This window comes from Rattus rattus, chromosome 5, assembly GCF_011064425.1.
Source record: "Rattus rattus isolate New Zealand chromosome 5, Rrattus_CSIRO_v1, whole genome shotgun sequence".
NCBI classification, from domain to species: Eukaryota; Metazoa; Chordata; class Mammalia; order Rodentia; family Muridae; genus Rattus; species Rattus rattus.
In genome coordinates this window covers 8581000-8602712 of record NC_046158.1, presented here as the reverse complement: position 1 = coordinate 8602712, position 21713 = coordinate 8581000, and the positions used below count along the sequence as shown (strand labels likewise).

The 21713-nt window shown below is 49.8% G+C and overlaps 1 protein-coding gene across 1 annotated transcript; it reads right to left on the bottom strand.

Moving 5' to 3' along the window:
* Window positions 1-10707: 10707 nt before the first annotated feature.
* Window positions 10708-19184, bottom strand: LOC116900068 (ficolin-2). The gene is made up of 9 exons (XM_032901859.1): window positions 19074-19184; window positions 17216-17329; window positions 15109-15162; window positions 14796-14831; window positions 14166-14198; window positions 13886-14013; window positions 13382-13511; window positions 12483-12617; window positions 10708-11173 (listed from the first exon to the last, which is right to left on the bottom strand). The coding sequence occupies exons 1-9, from the start codon at window positions 19153-19155 to the stop codon at window positions 10926-10928; spliced, it is 960 nt and encodes a 319-aa protein (XP_032757750.1). The 5' UTR covers window positions 19156-19184; the 3' UTR covers window positions 10708-10925.
* Between the last annotated feature and the right edge of the window lie 2529 nt (window positions 19185-21713).

Below are 21713 nucleotides of genomic sequence, written 5' to 3'. Positions count from 1 at the left end.
GTTTTGCCTGTATGTGCTTGCAATGCCTATAGAGGCCAGAAGAGGGCGCCATATCCCCTGGAACTGGAATTATAAATGGTTAGGAACCACCATGTGGGTTCTGGGAATCCAACCTTGGTCCTCTGGAAGAGCAATGAGTACTCTTCACTGCTGAGCTGTTTTCCAGTCCCAAGGGCCTTGAGGCTCCATAGTTTACCTGCTTCCTGTTTCCTTTCCTTGGCTTCCAGATCCACCCAGACACCAATAAGCAGTCCCATGTCCCTGCAGACTTCCTAACATGGTGGACTGTATCCTCGCCTCCTGAGTCATAATAAACTCTTCCTCAAGTTGCCTCTTGTTAGGTATTTGGTCACGATAGAAGAAGAGTAAGAACAGACCGGTCCAGGCAGTGCTGGCAAGGCCTCAGGAGAGAGGCACACTGTGCCGTGAGGCTCTTTAGAGTCCACCGCTGATGGAGCTAACTCACTAGCCGGCCTCCCCTCACTCCATCTCTCCTGCTGTGGCAATGTGCTGATATGTGGACCACTTTCCTAGCCCTTGGCTTCTCCTTTCTCTAATCAACTTCCACCTGAAGTTGACCATTATCCATCATCTCAGGAAGTATGGTGGCCCAAGTGTTAGCAACAGAAGTGAAAACCCCAACCTGAAACAGCCCCCTGCTCCCCGCCATACTCCAGGACAGCAAAAGTGCCGCCTTCAGAAAACTGCTTCAGGCCCCTGACTTCTCTTTTCCTCCCCACAGATTATACAAATTAAACCTAGCACACATCACAAGCTCCGGCACCCACAGGTACCACACCTTCCTGGGAACGCTCCTGTTTCTATGAGTCTTCTGCACCTGCTCTCCCCAAGACGAGGGTGTTTTACAGTAGCACCCCACAAATTTTCCAACTGGAAACTTCAGGGCAGAAGGAAGGATGAGCTGATTTTTTTTAACCAGCGTGGCCCAAGTTTTCCCCACAATTCTCCAGAGTTAGGATGTGCTCCCCACCTATCAGGTTTGGGTGTATTTCTAAGGGTGTGTGTGTGTGTGTGTGTGTGTGGTGTGGTATATGCATGTGTGTGCACGTGTGTATGTGGTGTTGTGTATGCATGTGTGTGCACAGGTGTGTGTGTGTGGTATATGCATGTGTGCACATGTGTGTGTGGTGTGGTGTATGCATGTGTGTGCACATGTATGTGTGTGTCTGTGTGTGTGGTGTGGTATATGCATGTGTGTGCACATGTGTGTGTATGCTATGGTGTAGTGTATGCGTGTGTGTGTGTGTGTGTGTGTGTGTGGTGTGGTATATGCATTTGTGTGCACGTGTGTGTGTGATGTGGTGTATGCATGTGTGTGCACATGTGTGTGTGTGTCTGTGTGTGTGTTTCTGTGTGTGTGTGTCTGTGTGTGTATGTGTGTGTGATATATGCATGTGTGTGGACATGTGTGTGCTAGTGCATTCACTCAAGTGTGCACATGAGAAGATCAGAAGTCACTGTTCGATGCCTTCCTTCCTTTTTGAGCTAGGGTCTCCCATAGTGCCTGAAGCTTGCTGCTTGCTCTTTCAGTAGACTGGCTGGCCAAGGAGCGCCTGGAGGGCCGCCTGCCTCTGCTTGCTCAGCGCTGACATCACATCACCATGGAACCTGATTTTACGTGGAGCCTGGGAACTATTTCAGGGCCTCAGGTTTACCCAGCAAGCCATCGCTCCAGCCCTGGGCACTTCACTGTTGGAGCACAAATGCAGACAGCTCGCATTCCAATCCACACCCAGGACACCCACCTAGGGGAAGAGACTGTAACTTTATACGACTCCTGCTTCCGTCATGCCAGGGGACTCTCTGGTCAACAAGGTTTGTGGGAGATGCCTTCATACAGAACAGGGCAATGTGCTCACTTTGATCTTTAGTCCTCTTCCTGTGGGAAGGACAAATTTCTAAACCCATCAGGCAGGCAGAAGATGGAGCCTCGCTATGAATGTTCAGCCGACACTTAATGGCTCCCGAGTCTTTTATGCCCTGTAGAAAATCCCAAGGCACGCTGCCAGGCTGTACCGGGGGCAGAGGTTGCGGGGAGGATTGTGGGGAGGATGCAATGGTGACCCTGGGGTTTGTCACAATACTCATACGCTCTCTTGCAGATTCATGGAGGACTCCATAGCAGGTCTCTTTTTGCTTTTAACCTACAGCCCAAACCTCGGTGCTGACAGTGGGCTGCGTGGCAGAAGACTCGTGTCTGATCAATGTGTTGCCGGCAACAACTTTGAGGGCGGATGCGTGGAACATCCTTTATGGTCCCCAGGAGAGAGCTGGAAAAACAGGATTCTAACAGAATGTGTTTATTTTTCTTGGCGGCCTGGCTAGGTGTTACAAGGAAAAGAAGAGCTTAGCAGTTGGCAAGCAGGCATGAAGCCAGCTGAAGGCTCCAGGAGGCCGAGGGCTTTCGTGATGGAAAATGCCTGCACAGTTCCAGATTCTTAAAGAATGAGAAGGAAGGTTTCAAGTGGCTGTAGGTAACCAGCCTTTTTATATAGTGACTCGGCCTTGCCATACAAATCCCTCCTGGCTGGGAGATAGCTAAAGGCTGTTATGCAAACCGGAGGGACTTGAGTTAGAGTCCCAGAAACATGGAAAGAGCCAGGCATCGTGGTGCACACTTGTGATTCCAGTGCTGGGCTGTGAGTGTCTGGCCAGTCAGAAGGCCCACTTAGCACATGCCTTAGGGCTTCGTTGCTCTGAAGAGACACCATGGCCAAGGCAACTCTTACAAAGTAAACATTCCATTGGGGCTGGCTCACAGTTTCAAGAGGTTCAGTCCATTATCATGGCAGGAAGCATGGCGGCGTCCAGGCAGCCATGGTGCTGGAGAAGGGGCTGAGAGTTCTCCACCTTGATTGGAAGGCAGTCAGCAGGAGGCTCTCTCTTTTGCACTGGGCAGACCTTGAGTACTAGGAGCCCTCAAAGCCTGCCTACGCGGTGACACACTTCCTCCAACAAAGCCTCACCTGGTACAAGGCCACACCTGACAGTGTCGCTTCCCTGAGCCAAGCATACTCAAACCCCTACAGCATAGACCACGCTAGGGGAAGAAAATGAAAATGTCTCCAAAAAAGAAAGAAAGAAAGAAGGAAGGAAGGAAGGAAAGAAAGAAAGAAAGAGTGGGGGCCCCAGAGGAGCAACACCTGAGAAGGAAGGAAGGAAGGAAGGAAGGAAGGAGGGAGGGAGGGAGGGAGGAGGAGGAGAGAGAGAGAGAGAGAGAGAGAGAGAGAGAGAGAGAGAGAGAGAGAGAGAGAGAGAGGGACCCCAGAGGAGCCTACTGACCTACCATGTGAACAGTAACCTAACACACCTTTGCATGCATACATACTTCCTCCTGCCTGAGCCTGGATCGTTTCAGGGAGACGGCCTCAGGACAGTAGATACAGAGAGAAGCAGGGAACATGGCCCACTGATTTAACAACTATCTCAGGGGAGCCTGGGTGGGGCTAGGGGAAAGGACTACATGTTGGGCCTAATCTGCTTGTCATGATCGGCCCTGACCATGCCCGGGCACCAGCAAGAGTGCGTTTGTGTCTATCCCGGAGCGACAGGTGCTTTGTTCAATGCACTGCATCTGAGAGGAGGCCAAGTGGAGGAGACGGGCGCCCCTGTGAGCAGGCCCGGAGCTCGCTGGGCTTTGTGCCAGTGCTGCCTCCACTGTGTGCCTCAGATGTTCTTCAGTGGTTCTGAGCTACTTCTGCGGTTGTCATTGTCATAGCGACTTGTCAGCCTGCAACATATGGGTGGGGGGCGACCAATGGTGTGATTCCTGGAGCTGCGCGGAGACTCTGTCCCTCCTACCCACCACCCACCACGCCATGTGTCAGGAGTCCCAGCCAGTAAGGCGGCAGAGCTGGGCACCATCTGAAACCCCATCTGTCCCAAGTCGGCAACTAGGACTCATGGAGCTTTGTACTGCTGTGGTATGGAGTCCCAGCCCCTCCGTGGAGTCGAAGGGAGAGTCACCACATTTCATAATAAAAACTGAGATGCTGCCACTGGGTCTCCTGTCCACCCAGACCAGGGGCCTCTCAGCACCTATGACGCATGTCCACCAAGTCGTTGCAGCCTGCAGGCACAGGCTGCTTGGCAGGAGAGTCTGTCTGGGCAGGGAGGCCTTCCCACAAAGGAGACTGCATTTTCAGAGGAGATCTTTGTGTGGGCCTAGGTACCTTCACAGCAGGATGTCCAAAGCCACACACTGGGCTACAAAAGGAGGTTTGCTCAGGTTGGCAGCCCAGATAAGGGACTCCAGGTCAGAAACATACCCTAACCAAGCCTGGCCAAGCTCCCATCACAGGACATGCTTGGCTGTGGATACAGACGTGGCCATCCACACTGTTCTGCAAAATGGCAGGGGGTAGACGTTCCGGGTCATGAGAACAGGAACTGCCTGAAACCTTAACCTGGTTCGTGTAAGCTCGGTTTCAGTGACTCCTCTCTGGGAGGATTGCCCTACCCAGTTTCCTCCTGGGCATCACATCCCTGTAAAACAGTGGTTCTCACCATGTTGGTGGTGATTCCTTTGTGTGTGTGTCGGGGACAGGGGGGTTGAATGACCCTTTCAAGAGGTCATCTAAGACCATCTGGAAACACAGATACTTACATCGCAATTCATAACAGTAGCAAAATTAGAGTTATGAAGTAGCAACAACAATAATTTTATGGCTGGGGGTCACCACAACACGAGGGTTGCAGCATTAGGAAGGTTGAGAACACTGCTCTAAAGTGAGCTTTTCTCTGGCAGCCAGAGGATCAGTCAGCTCTTCTTTGCCCCATAATCATCTGCGGTACTGAAGGTCCCAGGTCCTGACTGCCCATCACATCCAGGAATACTCAAAAAAACCAAACCAAACCAAAACAAACCAAAACAAACCAAACAAACAAAAAACCAAAAACAAAAAATGTCATAGCCCTTCCAACCAGATTCTAAAAGCTCATTGGTTAAGAGCACTGACTGCTCTTCCAGAGGTCCTGAGTTCAATTCCCAGCAACCACATGGTGGCTCACAACCATCTGTAATGGGATCCGATGCCTTCTTCTGGTGTGTCTGAAGACAGCTACAGTGTACTCATATATAGTAAATAAGTAAATCTTAAAAAATAAAATAAAATAAAGTGGGATAGAGGAGGACACCCAGTTTGGCCCCAGGCCTCCATGTGCATGGTTGCACATGTAACTATATTGTATACACACAAAAGCCCTGTGGCAGTACATCAAACAGGCCACATGTCCAAAGGACCCCAGCCATCCCTTCAGTGAGGACAGACTGGTGACAGAGGATATCTGCCCCCTGACATTGGGACCTGGCAGTTGGGGCCTGGCAGTGGCCTGGTGTTAGCAGAATCTGGCTGATCCCACAGCAGTGACCGTGCATGTTTTCCGAGTCAGCATGCTCACCAGAGAACTCGCTCCTAGGAGAAGACTCGAGTGCAGAGACAAGCCTGCAAAAACCCGCACGTGGAATGCTATCTATGCAGGCTCCAAGTCCACGGTAAGAGAACGGCCACTTCTTCAGGTGACTTAGTAGCTATTTAAAAAGCTAAATATGCAAACACTTGTAACCTGGAAAATAACTGTAAAGTTGAGAAATGAAAGCCACCAACTATATTACATAACATTCATGATTATGTATACATAAAATAAAACTTTATATAATTTCACAGGCATTGGATAAAATAAAATGCTAGGTAAAATAAACCTTTCAAAAAAACTTAAACTACGATTCAAATCAGAACATAGAGCTGTCAATGTCCATATTCTTTAATGAGATAGAAGGGGTTAGGGGAGGTCAGATTCCTTCTAAAAACAAATGGATAAGACCCAGAGGGATGGAGAACCAGAAGGGAACAAGGACCCAGAGGGAAAAGGAACTCAAGGGGAGACTGGACCTAAAGAACAGGGACCAGAAGGGCAGGGACCCAGTGGGATCAGGGACCCAGGGGAGCAGGAACCCAGGAGCGCAGGAAATCCAAAGGGACAGAGACATAGAGAAAGCAGGGATTTGTGGGAACAGAAACCCAGGGGATACAGAAATCAGGGAAATGGGCAACCCTGCAGAAGAATACCCATAGCCCAGAGTCCTGATTTAACTGAGTCAGGACCTCCAAAGACTTCAAGCTTCAGGAAGTAATGCCAAACTCTCCTGGAACTAACAGTGATGTCTCCATCGAAGACCTAGGTGCCATAAGGGGGACTCAAAGGGACATCTTAAGACTGAAAACCAAAACCCCAAGAGTTTTTCACATGGCAGGGAGTCTCTACCTGAGGAACAAGGCTTTCATCTAACTTCCCGGTGGAAACAAATCTATCGAATTGAGTGTTCTTACTCCAAGTGCTTGGCCTTGAGGTGTGAATTAGGAGAACATCCTCTACCCAACACACCCAAGGCCCCCTATTCTACCCTCAGCTCTGCACAAAAATAATCACATAAATCAAAATAAGATGCCCAAAACCAAAACCAAACAACCAAACAACCACAACAGCAGCAACAGCAGCAGCTGCCAGTGGAGAGTCCTACCACAAAGGAAAACAGCAGTTACACTAAAGTACCAGAGATGCTCAGCTAGTCAGGGCTTGCCTAGAGAACACGAGGACTAAGTCAGGTAAGGAACCCAGAACCCACATAAAAATGGGTGCATCAGGGTTGGGGATTTAGCTCAGTGGTAGAGCGCTTGCCTAGCAAGCGCAAGGCCCTGGGTTCAGTCCCCAGCTCCGAAAAAAAAAAAAAAATGGGTGCATGGATTGAAGTGACGGATCAGCATCCAAGTTCAACTCCCAGCACCCACATGGTGGATCACAACCATCTGTAACTCCAGTCCCAGGGGATCTGATGCCCTCTTCCAGGCGTGCATGTGGTGCATAGATATGTATATAGATGAAACATACATAGAAATAGAAAAATAGACAATCTAAAAATATCATTTTAAGTGGATGCAGTGGCATGTAGCTCTAATCCCAGAGCTGAGGAGGGAGAGACAAAAGAATTCCTGGAGTTTGCTGGCCAGTCAACCTGGCCTGACCAGCAAGCCCCAGGTCTTAACAAGAGATCTTGTCTCAAATTATACCTATATATCTGTTTATCATCTGTATCATCTATCTATCTATCTATCTATCTATCTATCTATCTATCTATCTATCTATCTATATGTATGTATCCATATATCTATGTATCTCTGTGTCTATATATTTATATCTAATCATCTATATACCTATATATCTATAATCGTCTATATATATATGTATATCTATCTCTATATCTAACTATATAACTATAGTAATATTTCTATAGATAGATTTCTATATAGAGATAGATGGATAGATAGATGATGGATGCATGGATGATAGACAGACAGACAGATAGATGGACAGATAGACAGATAGCCAAACCAATACATAGTATGCAGGATGACTGAAGAATAGCACTCTAGACTCACCTGTGAATTAATATGCATGTGCAGCACACACACACACTAAATAAATAAGTGAAAACAAAATGGGGCAATTTAAATATGCTTGTGCATAAAAAAAATGAGCTGCATTTAAAAAATAGCTATATGAGGGGCTAGCCTCAAGGGAAGAATTTGGTCTGTGCAATCATGAAGACCAGGGTTTGGGTTCCAGCAGCCATGGAACAAGTTACACAAATCAGAAACGCACGTAACTCCAGCTCCCAGGGAGCCAATGCCTTCTTCTGTCCTTGGCACGCCCCTGCACACACATGTGCATATACTCATACTCACACACAAAAATACATGCATACATTAATAACTAATTAAAATATGCACTATGATGTTGGCGACTCCCACGTTTTGTGATGAGGACAGCTGCCGTCTGTTGCTGCTAAGGAGGGTCTTTGTGGGGCTTGATGCATTCTCCTTGTGCTAATCTGGGACTCGCTCTGGTCTGAGGGTCTTTAATCCCAGGCCACACATCCCGTAGCCACAGTGTGCCTCCATGCCATGGAGGGCACCTGTGAGTGTGAGATCATGACTGAGCCCTTCCATGACATCAACCATGTTCACTGTTTTCTGATTGGCCACAGCATTCTGCGTGCTTCCATGGGCGAGCAGATGCCTCGCCCCCCTAACTGTGGCATTTCTTACTGAGGAGCTTAAATGAGCAGTAGCCTGTATTAGCATCTCATTTGGTTGCGATTTGCATTCCTCCGATAAGTATCATCTTCATAAACAAATTGAAACTTTTTTTCTTTTTACAAATATGAGGGTGTTTTTAGAGGTCTAAATTATTTGCAGCCTTTTAACAGATACGTAGGAATCGATTTTGTGCGATGTTTGCTCAAACCCATGCCTTCTTGGTGTTGCTCAGTGCTGCCTTTGGAACTCAGTCCCTGTGCATCTTAGACAAGTGCTCGGCCACCAGCCTACACCTCCAGCCAGACTCGCGCCTCTGCTGACCTGTTGGGAGACTTTGCTGTTATTATTACATTGTGTTGCACGGTTCCATGTTCAGGTCCTCAATTCTAGGTGATTTCTCTGAGACCACACTGGCACCAGAGACCCAACCTTTGCCCACCAACATCAACCTTAAAGCACGGCCAAAAGCACCAAAATGTACCCTAACTCCTGGGATCCATATATGGACCCCTTACTCAGGCTACTCTCAAAGAGGCTGCCCTGGAATTAAAAAACCCCAGGCAAAATTCCACCTTCTTCCAGCCAACTCCCCTTGAAACAGCCAACAGCCCCAAACTGTACCCCATGCCCTAGGCTCCGTATTCCAGTCCACACCTCCGGCTGCTTTGCTGGAGTCCATGCTTCCACCTATGAACCCAGATAGAACCACGCCCTCTGCCTGCCAACTAGTCTTAAAGCACACCCAACAGCCCTAAACTGCACACCATAGCCGGGGCTTAATATTCAACTCTGGCTGCTGTTCCCCGACGCCACACTGGCACTAGGAGCCCCAGGTAAGAAACCGTCATTTGCCCACCCACTCTCCTTAAAGCACATCCATATTTGGGCTCAGGACTCTGAAATTTTCCCAGAGACCACATTGGCACAAGAGAACCCAGGTAAGACTCTGCCCTCTGCCCACCAACTCCCCTTAAACTACACCCAATAGCCCCAAACTGCACCCCATGTCCCGGGCTCCAAACTCTGGCCCACAATTCTGGCTGTTCTCCCAGAGGCCACACTGGCACTAGGATCCCTAGTTAAAACCCAGTCCCCTGCCTGCCAACTCCCCTTAAAGCATAACTAATGGCCCTAAACTCTCACGATGCCCGGGACTCCATATTCTGTCTCACTACTTCAGCTGCTTTCCCCGAGGTCACCCTAGCACTCAGAACCCCATGTGGTCTTATGCCCACCAACTCCACTTTTTTGTCACTGCTGTCTGCTTATTTGTTTGAGATAGGGGCTTGTGAATCTCAGTCTGGCTTTAAGCCTGAGACGGCTGTGAACTCCGTCTCCCGAATGCTTGGATAACAGGGGTGCACCACCATGCCCAGTGCCCACTCTGAGAATCAAAGCTAGCCTGTGCACACTAGTCGAGCGCTCTACAAACTGAGGCATGTCCTCAATCCTGGTTGGTTTTCTATTTTATTTTTAATGGGGTGTTGTGGGTAGGGTAACAGGCCCTCTGCTAAGTATTTCTTGCCTGATGTTTGGATCTGTAACAAGCTTCCAAGGAACAACTGGGCTGGAACTCCCTAAGACTTGTGAGGAACCTGGCTTTTCTAAGCAGACCACGTCTATCTTCTGTCAGACATAGAGACCCATTCTAGGTGACAGATGGGACAGATCGCTAGCTGCTGCTGTCTTTGAAGCCAGACAAAGAAACCACAGGCAAAGAAGCCAGGGTGCCTAAGAAGCTAGAGGAGGTAGGAGGTCAGGCTCTCTCAGGCATCAGGAGAAAAGGACATCAGTGTGTTGACTTTCTACAGGTCTTATTATCTTTGGAACTGTGAGCAAGGGGACTGTTGTTTTAAGCCACTGAATGTGTGCCCGTATCACAAGCAAAGGGATAAACCTGATTGTGTAGAGTTATTTTCCTACCCTTATTTTCCTCCCTTTGTGTCTGATAAGCAGATGGTCTACCTTGAATACCCAACTTTCTCTTCCTCCTGCTCAGACCTCCTTGAGTCCTAGGGAGTTCTAGCCCTAGTCTGTGAGGAATACCTTTCCTCGTTTCTACCCGCCTCGGCTCCGACAGCTAGAGTTGTGGTTTTCACATGTGCCCTGGGGGAGGCAGGCCCCTCTGCACCTTCCCCTCTGGCACCTCAAGCACACGTCTCACCAACTCTGGGCACCGTGCTCACCACATCTGCTAGTCAGGGGAAATGCTGGCTCACAGAAGCTCTTACACAGAAAGCAGAAGGGCTCGTGCATGCTTCCAGCCTCTTAGGAGTGTTTTTTTCTAGCACCAAGGCAACTTTTTAATGACCATGTATATTGCTATGAGCGAGCCATGAAGGGGACATGGAATGGGGACAAGTCACTTACGGTAGCAGCAGAGCTGGAGGTCAGAGGTAAATGACCCAAGGAGATAGATAAGGCATTGGCTGTTTATACATGGACTTTCCAACCCTTTCTGACCGTGTTAGACAACTCTGCTGGATGATTCAGATATGGTGAATTATTCAAAAGTAATACACACACACACACACACACACACACACACACACACACACACACACACACACACACACTGGAGACACCCGTCTGTCAGAAAACACGCAGCTTTTGTAAATTCAATTTTTTCTTTGTGGTGAGAATATAGGTAAGTGAAGAGAGTCAGGTCAGAGGTCATGGGCTGTGTGGAATGTGGGCAATGAGCAGAGCCGGGCGGGGTAGGCACACTCCTTCCTTGGCTGAAGAAAGATAGAAGACTCCTGTTGCTGGTATGCTAGAGTTTGGGAGGGGCACTCTCTTTGTGGGGAGCTAGATGAGGCGCACCTTCATTTCAGAAACCTTGTAGCTGTAGTTGTACCCTTTCCATGACTTCCAATTGACACCGTTTGCATAGCTCTTATGGAGACCCCTAAGGTAGAGGCCATTCAGGTTGGAAGTGTGACAATCAGAGTACCACCAGGCTCCATGGTAACGCACGGCACAGTTGGAGGATCCCTGGTCGTTGTCTTGGTCTTTGGTGGAGAAAAGCATGTTGTTTTGGGAAGTCAGGGAGTCACCTGTCCAGAAAGAACATGCATCACACAGATGCTAAACTCGGTGGCTGTTGGCATCTCTCTCCCTAGACACACTCTCTGTTCCCTTGGGAGCCCGCTGAACAGTAGCACCAGGACTGGCTCTCTGTCTCCTGCTGCCTGTGTCCCTCTAGGACTTCTCTTGACCTGGCCTTCTCAGTAGGCACCAAAGAATGGCCCCAGGCCTCCAGGCCTCCAGGATTCATCCTTTTCTACTTCCCTACTGGGCATAAGGTCACAAGGAGCTCACAATGGCCTTGGGTCCCCTATCCACCTATCACCGATCACGATCAAAGCCTTCCTTCCCTGCTCTGTTTGTTTGTTTTTTTCTACAAGTCCAAGGTAATATGGTGCAAAGTGGGTGTGTACGCTTCAGAGCTGTCACCAAGAAAGCTCCTGAGGATGGGACCTGCCTCACTTAGCTCTGAGTTCAGCAGTTAAGTAGGCGTGGCCATGCCCCAAGGCTCCCCGGCTCAAACTGGGAATCTCTCCAATCCCCTGTCTCCAGGTATGCACGCTATAGAGTGCATTCTGTGAGATGCACCTCCAAATCCACAAGTCCTTCTGGGAAATGAGGGTTGCTGTGGTCTGGAGATTTAACGTCCCCTAAAAGTGTTGTAAGATGAAGGCTTGTTGGCCTTGTTGGCCTTGTTGGCCTTGTTTGGGGGTCAGGAGGCTGGATTGGGAGAGCTGAGACCTCAGTGGGTTAGTAACCGATAGATTCCTAGTAGCCCGTCGGGAGATGGTGACAATGGGGAGGCAGGGCCTGTTTAGGAGAAGAGGATCACTAAAACATGCCTTTGAAGGTGTTCCCTTCAGCCCCTTTCTCTGGTTCCTGTTGGCCCTAGAACAAGTGGCTTCCACCATGACCTCACCTTGGGTCCAAGTGACTAAGGATGAAAGCATGGGCCAAAATTAGTCTTCCTTCCTTCTGAGTTTACTTCCTTCAGTTTTCTGTCACAGAGTTGGAAGGCTGGCTAACTCGGGGGCCCAAATAAGTTCTTTCTTTGTGGGAATAGGGCTTTAGCACCCAGGGAGAGATGACTATCTCCTTCTGACCTCATCAGAGATAGTAGTCAGTGGTCCTCAATCTCTATGCAATGGAGCTGGGCCCTTGGGAGTGCTAACAGACCACATCCCATGGCCTAAAGATGCAGATATTAGTATTTTGCTGATGTCAAACCTAGGCTCATGGCTCAAGGCCACCAGGGGGAGATGAAAAGCAGGCCCTTCTACTCCCAGAGTAGTTCAGAAGTCCCCACTTCACAGCATGCCCCCCAACCCCCAAGCTCACCAGCACCACCGCCGAGGAAGTTCCCCAGAATGAGCTTGTATTTCTCGGCCTCTCCCTGGATCTGGAAGGAGCTGTACTTGGCAAAGTCATGCTTGCCGTCGAAGTCTGCAAGATCCACCCGCAGCTCATTGGTTCCTTCAGGGAGTGGAGGAGGGTGGTTAAGGCTTAGCCTTTAAGGTGGAAGTCAGATATCGTATTGATATCTATGAATGCTACTTGAACTGGGCAGCCTTAGGGAATTCACCTTGGTAGGTGCCAACATCTTTTGTCTACAGAAGTACCTCAGGGATGCCGTGTGTTTTAGGTTTCTCTGTCTGTTCTAAAAGCGGCCCCCAGAAACCCACCAGCAGCATTCCCTGGCATGACCCAGCATGCTTTAGTCTGTGATTCTCCCAGAGGGCTGTACTCTAATGCAGTAGCCTGAACCTGGATGTGCAAGGTTTTAGCTTTTTTTTTTTTTTTAAACTGTATGCACAGAAGCAGACACAATAAGGTAACCTGGTAGGGGGTAAGAGACAAAAGGCTATGTGATTTTCAGTGAAACATCAGACAGGCCATGAGCTAGTGTTTTGTACCACAGGAAGAGAAGGGACTTGGGGAGCTTGTTCTCTCTGTGACTTGTAGAGGCAAGGAGACTTTTGTAGGACCCAGAGGCAAGGCTTCTGGATGAATTAACAGCTAGAGATGAGAAATGATTCCCCAAGACATCTGCTGGATCGTGAGGTGTCATATCCCACAGTTAGAGGAGTTCCTTATTCCCTGAGGAAGACCATGACTGGGATCTCATGCCATGGGGTGACTTTGCTGAACATTGTATACTCTAACTACCTGGGACTCCTCTGCCTCATGGCCCAGGTCTCAGGGTCCCTAGGTTACCCACTCCGGCCGGCATTGCCTACCCTGGGTGGTTAGAGCATGGATGTTATCGTTCCCCAGCCAGAACTCCCCAAACTGGCTGCCGAAGCCCTGCTTGTATGAGGTCCAGTCCCGAAAGAAGTCCACCGTGCCGTCGATCCTTCTCTGAAAGACCTGGGACAGTGAGGTATACACAGATGTCAACACAGGGAACCCAGCCTCAAAGCAGATCGGGAAACCATAATCCTCAGAACACTGGGAACCTAGTGCCATAGATAGGCCATGGCAGGCCCCATACACCAAGCGGCAGCTACAAGAGTCCCAAGCCACACAGGAGGAAGAAGAGTGTGCTGGCTTCACAGAGGCCTCCCCTTCCATGTGTGCTCTCTTGCACAGGTCACCTGCCAGCATTTCTGATTCTCTATCTTCAGAGAGTGAAGGGCTCCCTCTGAGGTACAAAGGGACAGAATCCTACATAGCTCATTTCCTGTTAGCCATGGAACTTGGGTTCTGAGAGTTCAGTGACCTGGAGCTAACCCAACACTCACGGTCCAGCCTCCACCATCTGTGTCCATATCACACAGCACGGTCAGGGGCCTGCAGTCTGGCAGGTAGATGGTATACCAGCCAGTGAGAAAGTAGCCCCGGGTGAGCAACTCCTTGCAGGTCCGAGGTCCTGTGGATAGAAGCAGAAAATGAAGGTAGGACCGGAGCCCAGGTATGCTCAGAGAAGGTGAGGAACAAACACAAATTCACACAGCAGGGGCCTAGAAGTGGAGGCAGGGACAGAGAACATCTGTATGGGGACAGGGAAGGCAATGTGCTCACCTGTAGCACATGACTGGGAGGGCCCAGTGTCTCCTGCATGGGGAGAGAAGACACTCTGGTCACAGATGTGAGGTCATCAGCTACATCCCTACTGGCCCCTATAGCCCCTTAAATACATGAGCTGAATAATTCCAGGACTCGCCTAGGTCCTCCTCTTGGAGTACACATTCCAGCTACCTGGCTTTTCCTCTGCAGCTGTGGTAGCCCCTCCTGGCTCCCAGCATGCTTTGCTCCAAGTGCACTTAGACTATACTCTGCCAGAGTGTCTACCCAGGAGGCCTTGTGGGTGAGGGATGTCCTTGGCATTCAAACCCAGGCAGCTCTCTCTTGATTATAAAGAAAACATGAGATTGTGTCTTAAAGTTTCATAATTTTTTTAAAAAAAATAAATAAGCACCAATTAGAAAAGAATTCAAATCAGTTTTGCTCATCACTCAGACAGACCACTAACAGGTTCTAGAATAGGAGCCCTCAGGATTTGAATATCCTGGCTCCTGACACCTACTCTACCCACTGCCCAGACACTAGGACCTCAGTCTAAGGCCCCTTTCCCTAGGCATGTCTAGGTATGACAGACATTTCTCTACACAGAGCTTTGCACACCCCCCAAGACACAGTACAGAGGCTCACCTTTTTCTCCACGCACTCCCTTCTCTCCTCGGTCTCCTAAGGGAAGAGAACACAATACTGGTGCCCGGAGCATCTGGTCAATCAGGAGACCCACCAAAAGGGGCTAGCCACCCAAGGCAGGCACTGGTTAGGGTCAACTGAGGAACTGGAAACCAGGGGCAGGGGGCAGGCAACCCATGCGGCCATCAGGGAAGAGACACTGGGACCTGGGTTAGGCAGTCCCTCCCCATCTCTTTCTCTCCAATCCCTGTGTCTTTATAGGCAGATTAAGGTACCAGATTTAGCATCCCTCAACTGTCTGCCAAGTTGTTACCTTTGGGTCCAGTTGGCCCTGCCTTTCCAGGGTGTCCAGGAAGGCCACTCTCTCCTGTAAAACCAGACATAATTTCTGAGCAACGCATCCATCATTATCCCCCAGAAGGTCTTTGTCTCAGCAGCAAACTCCTGACCCTGTCATGCTGGCCACAGTGACCTTTGGGACCACAGCCAGGCTCACTGAGGAGGGTGCAGAGGGTAGGGTGTAGCCTACCCTATGACTTGGGAGGTTGCAGTGGGGAGGGAGGTGTATCCTAATCCATGGCTGCACACTGAGGCACTCAGTCACTAAGCTTTTGTTTGCTCCTTGTCCAAGCTGAGTGGACCAGGCCTAGGCCACAGTGACTGTACAGTGGAAGATGTCTTTAGAGATGCTGTTCTACTAGGCCTCTATAAGGAGAGGGCAAGGTTCCCCCACAGTGTCCATGAAGAAAGGTATGGTTGTATCACGCTCAAAGACCCAGTGCTGGCTGGTTTTTATGTCAACTTGACACAAGCTAGAGTCATTTGGGAAGAGAGGGCACGGACTGAGAATGCCTCCAGCACATTGGCCTGTGGGCAAGCATGTGGGGCATTTTCTTGATTAGTGGTTGATATTGGTAGGCCCAGGTCATTGTGGATGGTGCCATCCCTGGGTTGGTGGTCCTGGGAGCCAGGAAGACAGGCTGAGCCAACTTTGAGGAGCACACCAGTGAGCAGAATTTCTTCACGGCCTCAGTATCGTCTGCTGCCTCCCTGTTCCTACCTGGAGTTCCTGCCCTACCTTCCCTGAATGACTAACTACAAGCTGGGAGTTTTTCCCAAGTTGCTTTTGGTCATAGTGTTCTATTACAGCAATGGAAACCCTAGATGTCTCCTGGCTCGATGGAAGCTGTGAGGCGGTCACAAGGTCCTTCTTGCAGGTTCTGATCTCAGGGCCACACTTGCCCCAGCACAACACTGGTCTTTGCATCTCTGCAGGAGCTTGTAGGCTGCAAACTTCCACTGTCAGGTGTGCCCAAAGATGCCGTGGAGCTAACCATCCTCTACAGATGGACCGCTTCTGCAGGCCTAATGACGATACAGTGCCCCAGGCACACTAGTTCTCACTTTGAGTCAAGTTAGCAATGCATGCCAGTAGCAATTTAGATATAGGGAAGTGAGATCCAAAGCAAGAGGTAAACAGCCCTCCACATTGCTAGCTATCTTATCCTGGCCATGGGATAACCTCTTCTTCCAAGTCCCTCATCAGGGCTCTGGGGACAGATATCTCTTCACTTACTGGGATGACAGAGGTGAACAGACAAGTGGGACTCAGTCTGGGGCCACCCACATTGGCTTCAAGCCTGGCATCTTCTCGTAGAGGTGTCCAGGTTTGTCCTGTCCCCACCAGATCCACACCATGCTCCACCTGGAGTACCCAAGCAAGGAGCTCTCCTGCTGAACCCCAGGGCACATCTGACTTAGAAAACAGGTACCAACCACCACTGTCCCCCACTTGAAGAGAACAGTGTGCTTGAGGTCTCCACAAGTGGGAATGTTGTGGTTCAGGGTTCCAGTGACTGTACCCTGCAGCAGATCCCAGATGGAGGCTGCCCCACTCTTCGCTGGAGGAAGGGGCTAGTCCCTTTCAGCCGCTGTACTATCGTGTGAGGCAGGTGAAGAAGAAAGCCACAGTCTGGCTTTCAGGTGCGGCTGTGAATGTGTCTGTTGCCTAGATGTCTTACGGTGGCCAAGTAGAGCAAACATTGATAAGGGACCAGGGAGCAGGGCTACAAAGTGGGGCGAGGCTGCAAAGGGGCAGGGCCGCAAAGGGGCGGGGCTGCAGGGGCGGGGCTGCAGGGGCGGGGCTGCAAAGCCCTCTTGGAGCACCTAAAATGCTCCAGAGAAGCCCTCCTGCGTCTTTTTAGTCTAGTTGGAGCTAGTTTTTGTCACTGGCCATTCTGTCAAGGTACCCGGTGTAAGTCCACCCAGAGTTAGGGAGGGCCCAAGGTGGGCATCCACAGTCCGAAGATCTCCCGCCATTTCTGAAGACCTCCCGTCATTACTGAAGACCTCCCTGCCCTTTCTATGACCCCTCCACCATTGCTGTCCCCTTCCATATACCCCCTTTCCCCCGCACACACCTCTATCTCCTTTGGCACCAGCCTCTCCCTTGGGTCCCAGGGCTCCAGGCAAGCCAGGGCAGCCTTGAAGGATGGTGAGCTTGTTGGAGCCCTCCAAATCCAGGACCTTCACCTCTGCAGAACAGCACAAGCATCAGTTGGTATTAGCATCATATGACACCTGCCCTGAGGGCAACTGCCAGCTCAGCCATGTCTGACAGAGGGCTGAGGACAGAATCGCCAGCCTCCTCTGAAGAGGTGGGGCAGAAGTCAGGTCTTCCTTTGCTGGAGATGAGGTCCACCATTGTCCTGGGAAGCTGGGCAGACGGGAGGGGGATGCAGCACAGATCTATGTCTGGTGGCCGGGGACTGCGTGAGAATGAGCCCTTCGGTTACCAGTGCTGATCCCCCAAGCCCCCTGTGTCTGTCTCCTCTGCCCCAAGTGGTTGTAGGTACTAGAGAGATGGCTCAGAGGTTTGCAAAGGACCCAGGTGTGATTCTCAGCACCCGCGTGGTACCGCACACCTGTCTGTAACTCCAGGTCTAGAGGAAATGGTGCATTCTTCTGGCTTCTACAGATGCCAGGCATACACCGGTGCACAGACATACATATAGGCAAAACAGCCACACACACTCAAAACTATGTTTTCAGGGCTGTAGCAAGGACTCAGTTTGAGAATGAAAACTAAATTTTTGCCATCATTCTAGAATTTAGAGAGAACTTTGGAAATGGTCACAGAAAAACAGGAAACTGAGTTAATGTAACTTTTTCCCCTTCCAACACTTGAGGGTTGGTCATGCAATGACTAAAAGAGGTCTTCTAGGGGAGGGGACATGCATGTCCCAAGGCACAGCTGGAACCAAACAGAACTTGCTACAGTTTGTAAAGTATTGTTAATGTGCTGACTTGCAAGGTGCATACCTTGGCAGAACTCTGGAGATATCAAAACAGGTCAGGGCTCATCTCAAAGACCAGAGAACTGACTTTGGATGCTTCTTGCCGGGTTTCGTTTTGTTTGTTTGTTTGTTTTTAGATTATAATTACAACATCTTTCCTCTCTCCAAGTCCTCCCAAATCCCCTTCCCATGTTCAAATTCATGGCCTCATTTTCACAAATTATTATTGTATATGCATACACATATATGTATATTTATATGATATATGTGTGTATATATACATATATACATATAATATATATTTATATACATATAAATTCCCAAACAACCCATTGATTCCATATAATGTTACTGGTATGTGTGTCCACAGAGCCGACATCAATTAGTGGGAAGTACCACCCCTCCTGCTCCCAGCATTCCTTAGTTGCCTGGAGTTCTTTGTGTAGGGTTGAGGCCTCGTAGGCTTTTCCCTGTCCAGTCTCCCTGCTGGGCTCCTTCCCTGCAGTGGGCTGTGCCTTGCTGTCTGAGTCCCTTCTCTAACCATGCCACCACTCGAGACAGCCATCCTGTGCTTAGGAGCAATATCCCCAGGGAGGACAGAGCTGCCCAGGAACATTCTCCAACCCCAAATCTTTCTCTACGTGTACCAGCAGACTCCGGGGTGCATCTGTACCAAAGTTACCAAGGGCATATGGCAGCCACAGATTAGAGGACCCTAGTATCGCTCTCCAACGTCCCTAAGAAGGTGGATACACCGGTGTCATCGTCATCTGTAAAGTTTCTGAGGTCAGTCTGAAGGCCTCAGGGTGTTGGCAGTCACAGATCCACAGAGTCTCCACCTGACCTGGTGCTGGTCACTCAGAGTCTGTCCTCAGAGGGTGACACTGAGCTGACAGGAGCTTCTCAGGTGAGGTGGGCACGGGAACACTAGATGGGTGCTGAGTGGGCAGTTACCTGCTCTCAGGGACTGAGTGTGTCTCACCTGGGCAGGTGTCAGCAGCATGGAGGGTCAGCTCAGTGACACACAGGCTCAAGACGAATAGTGCAGCAGATCCCACGACCATGGCAACTGCTCAGCTCCCAGCCCCTCTATAGCTTCCAAGGGGTACCCTGCTCTTATAGGGCAGGAACCCTAGATCCCCATCTTGGGCTCCAATCCCCAGGAGACAGTCACTTCCTGGAGGCCTCTGGTTGCACAAGAGAACCTAAAATAGTCCCCAGGGCATGTCTGTTCTTCCAGTGAGGCCTTTTGAGGTTCACTTCCCCTGCAGAGGATCTGAGCCCAGTCTAGGGTCCCCTCTATTTCCAAAAGACCTGCCTTGCTGGTGGCCTGAGTCCAACATAGTCCCACAGACCCTTCCCAGTTTCCATCATCTTCTAAATCATGTCATGTGGTCAGGTAAGATTCTGGAGAACGGACTTCAGGACAGTCAGGAATGAGCTGCTCAGTTGGGATTTGATATGGAAAGGGAAGTCTTGGCATCCCAAGTGCCTTGTTGTCACCGGCTAACATGGTGGAAGACCTTACTGGCATTTATAGAACTGAAGTCCCATAGCCTGCAAGGTCAGACACTGAACTCCAGTCTGTATGAGATCCAGCCAGTGAGGCTCTTCGTCACACCCGCGGGTGAGACAGGTCTTATCCCCCAGCCCTCATCCTCCACCTTCAAGCTAAATTCTGCCCTTTGAGCCCTGTACCCTGTATGCTCAGCCTAAGCTGGCAGCAGTCACTCAACTGAAAGGTGTGCACATCTGACGTCATCAGAGTGTGACAGTGGTGGGTGGCGGGGACAGAGTGCAGAACGGATCACAGCCGCACTGTTGGTGCCAGGAGGATAGACACAGGGACGGCAAATGGCAGGCTGACCGACTCAGCCACCGCACAGGCTGGGATCCAGGGCTTTGGGTTGGCCCACCCCAGCATCTACCTCTGAACTGCTGGAGTGTGTGGAAGGGTCAGTCCTGCAGGTCCAAGGCTGCTGCTTCCACGACAAGACGTTTCCTATGCTTTGCTCTGTTTTGTTTGTTTTCTTTTGCAGGGGAGGTTGCATGGGCAGAGGGCAGATACAAAGGAACGGGTTGACGTGTTGTGGTATAATTAATAAGGCGCATGACTGGTTCCCACTGGTTCTCTGTTACCGCTTTCACACACTGTCCCCTTGGCAGGTTGTTGCCACACCTGTTACCATCACGTTCCTTGGCCCGTGCTAGCATGGCCCCACGCCATGCTAGCCCCAAGCATTCTGTAGCCTAGCACAGCTTCCTGTCACAGACTCTGCTCATACTCCCAACAAACCAGTTAAGCCATGACTCAACAAACTGGGACCCAACAACCAGATTTATATGTTAAATGCTCAATGTCCACACAATTAGCTTACAACTAACTGATAAGGATATAAGACACCCACCTAGATAAGATCTACTTTGTTCATATAGACATACAAAACCCTTACACATCCATCCCTTAAGAATAGGCCTAACAACCTGTAGTATGTGCAGAGAGGAATCTTAATAACAACATCAACCTACATTGATGAATGCGATTGGGGTATGGGATGTTAAACTCACCAAGAGTCAATAAAAAGTTTTTAAAAAATCAAGAAAAAATGGACCTAGCAAATCTCTGGGAAGCCTGCAGGAGCACCGTTACCAAGTGTGGTGCACAGACTGCGCTGTTGAGAAAGCAGGAGCAGGCCTTCTCTGAGTCTCCCAGAGCTGCTGAGCCAAGCAAGCCTCTCTGTGACTACCAGTCGCTTCAGGGTGGAGATTTACCTGGGGTTTGGTCAAGACAGAGAGAGGGGATAAGTCTTTGCCAGCTGCCTCAGCTGTCACTGCTCCCATTGCCCACCGCCAGGGGAGATGTCACCAGTACAGTCCTGGGACTGCTGCTGAGGTGTGGCTATGACAACAAAGAATGTAGATGCCGTGGTTTGAACATGGGATTTAATTCCTGTGTGGGAGGGAGATTGCAGGAATCGAACCCCTCTGTAGTGTTTGGAGATGAGGCCTCTGGAGGGCAGCTGGGACTGAAGAAGCGTTTCGGTTACTTTTCTATTGCTCTGATGAAATGTCACAACCAGGACAGTTGACAGAAGGAAGTTTGCTTGGGGCCTACAGTTCCAGAGGGTGAGAGTTCATCATGGTGGATCACAAGCAGCAGGTGGAGCAGCCCTGAGGGTTCACATCTCAATGGCAAACAGGAAGCAGAGAGAGGGCACTGGAGACGGCAGGAGGTTTCTAAAGCCTCAAAGGCCACTCCCAGTGGCATAATCCAACACAAACAACTCTACCAGCTGCTGATTAAGTAAGTATTCAAAAGCCTAAGACTATTGGGGGACATCTTATTTGAAACACATAGTAAAGGTGTCAGGGAGTAAACTCCATGATCAATCCTGGTGGCTCTATAGGAAGAGGGACGACCGGATACATACATGAGCAAATCCACACACCCACATGCTTGCAAATATATGTGTACACATACCTTCATGCTTGTACATACACACATGAATGAGCACGTGTACATGTGGACATATGTGTATGCACAATCATAGACACAATACATACATACATGTGCATTCTCCGATGCATGTACATACACAGACACACATATAAACACACACAA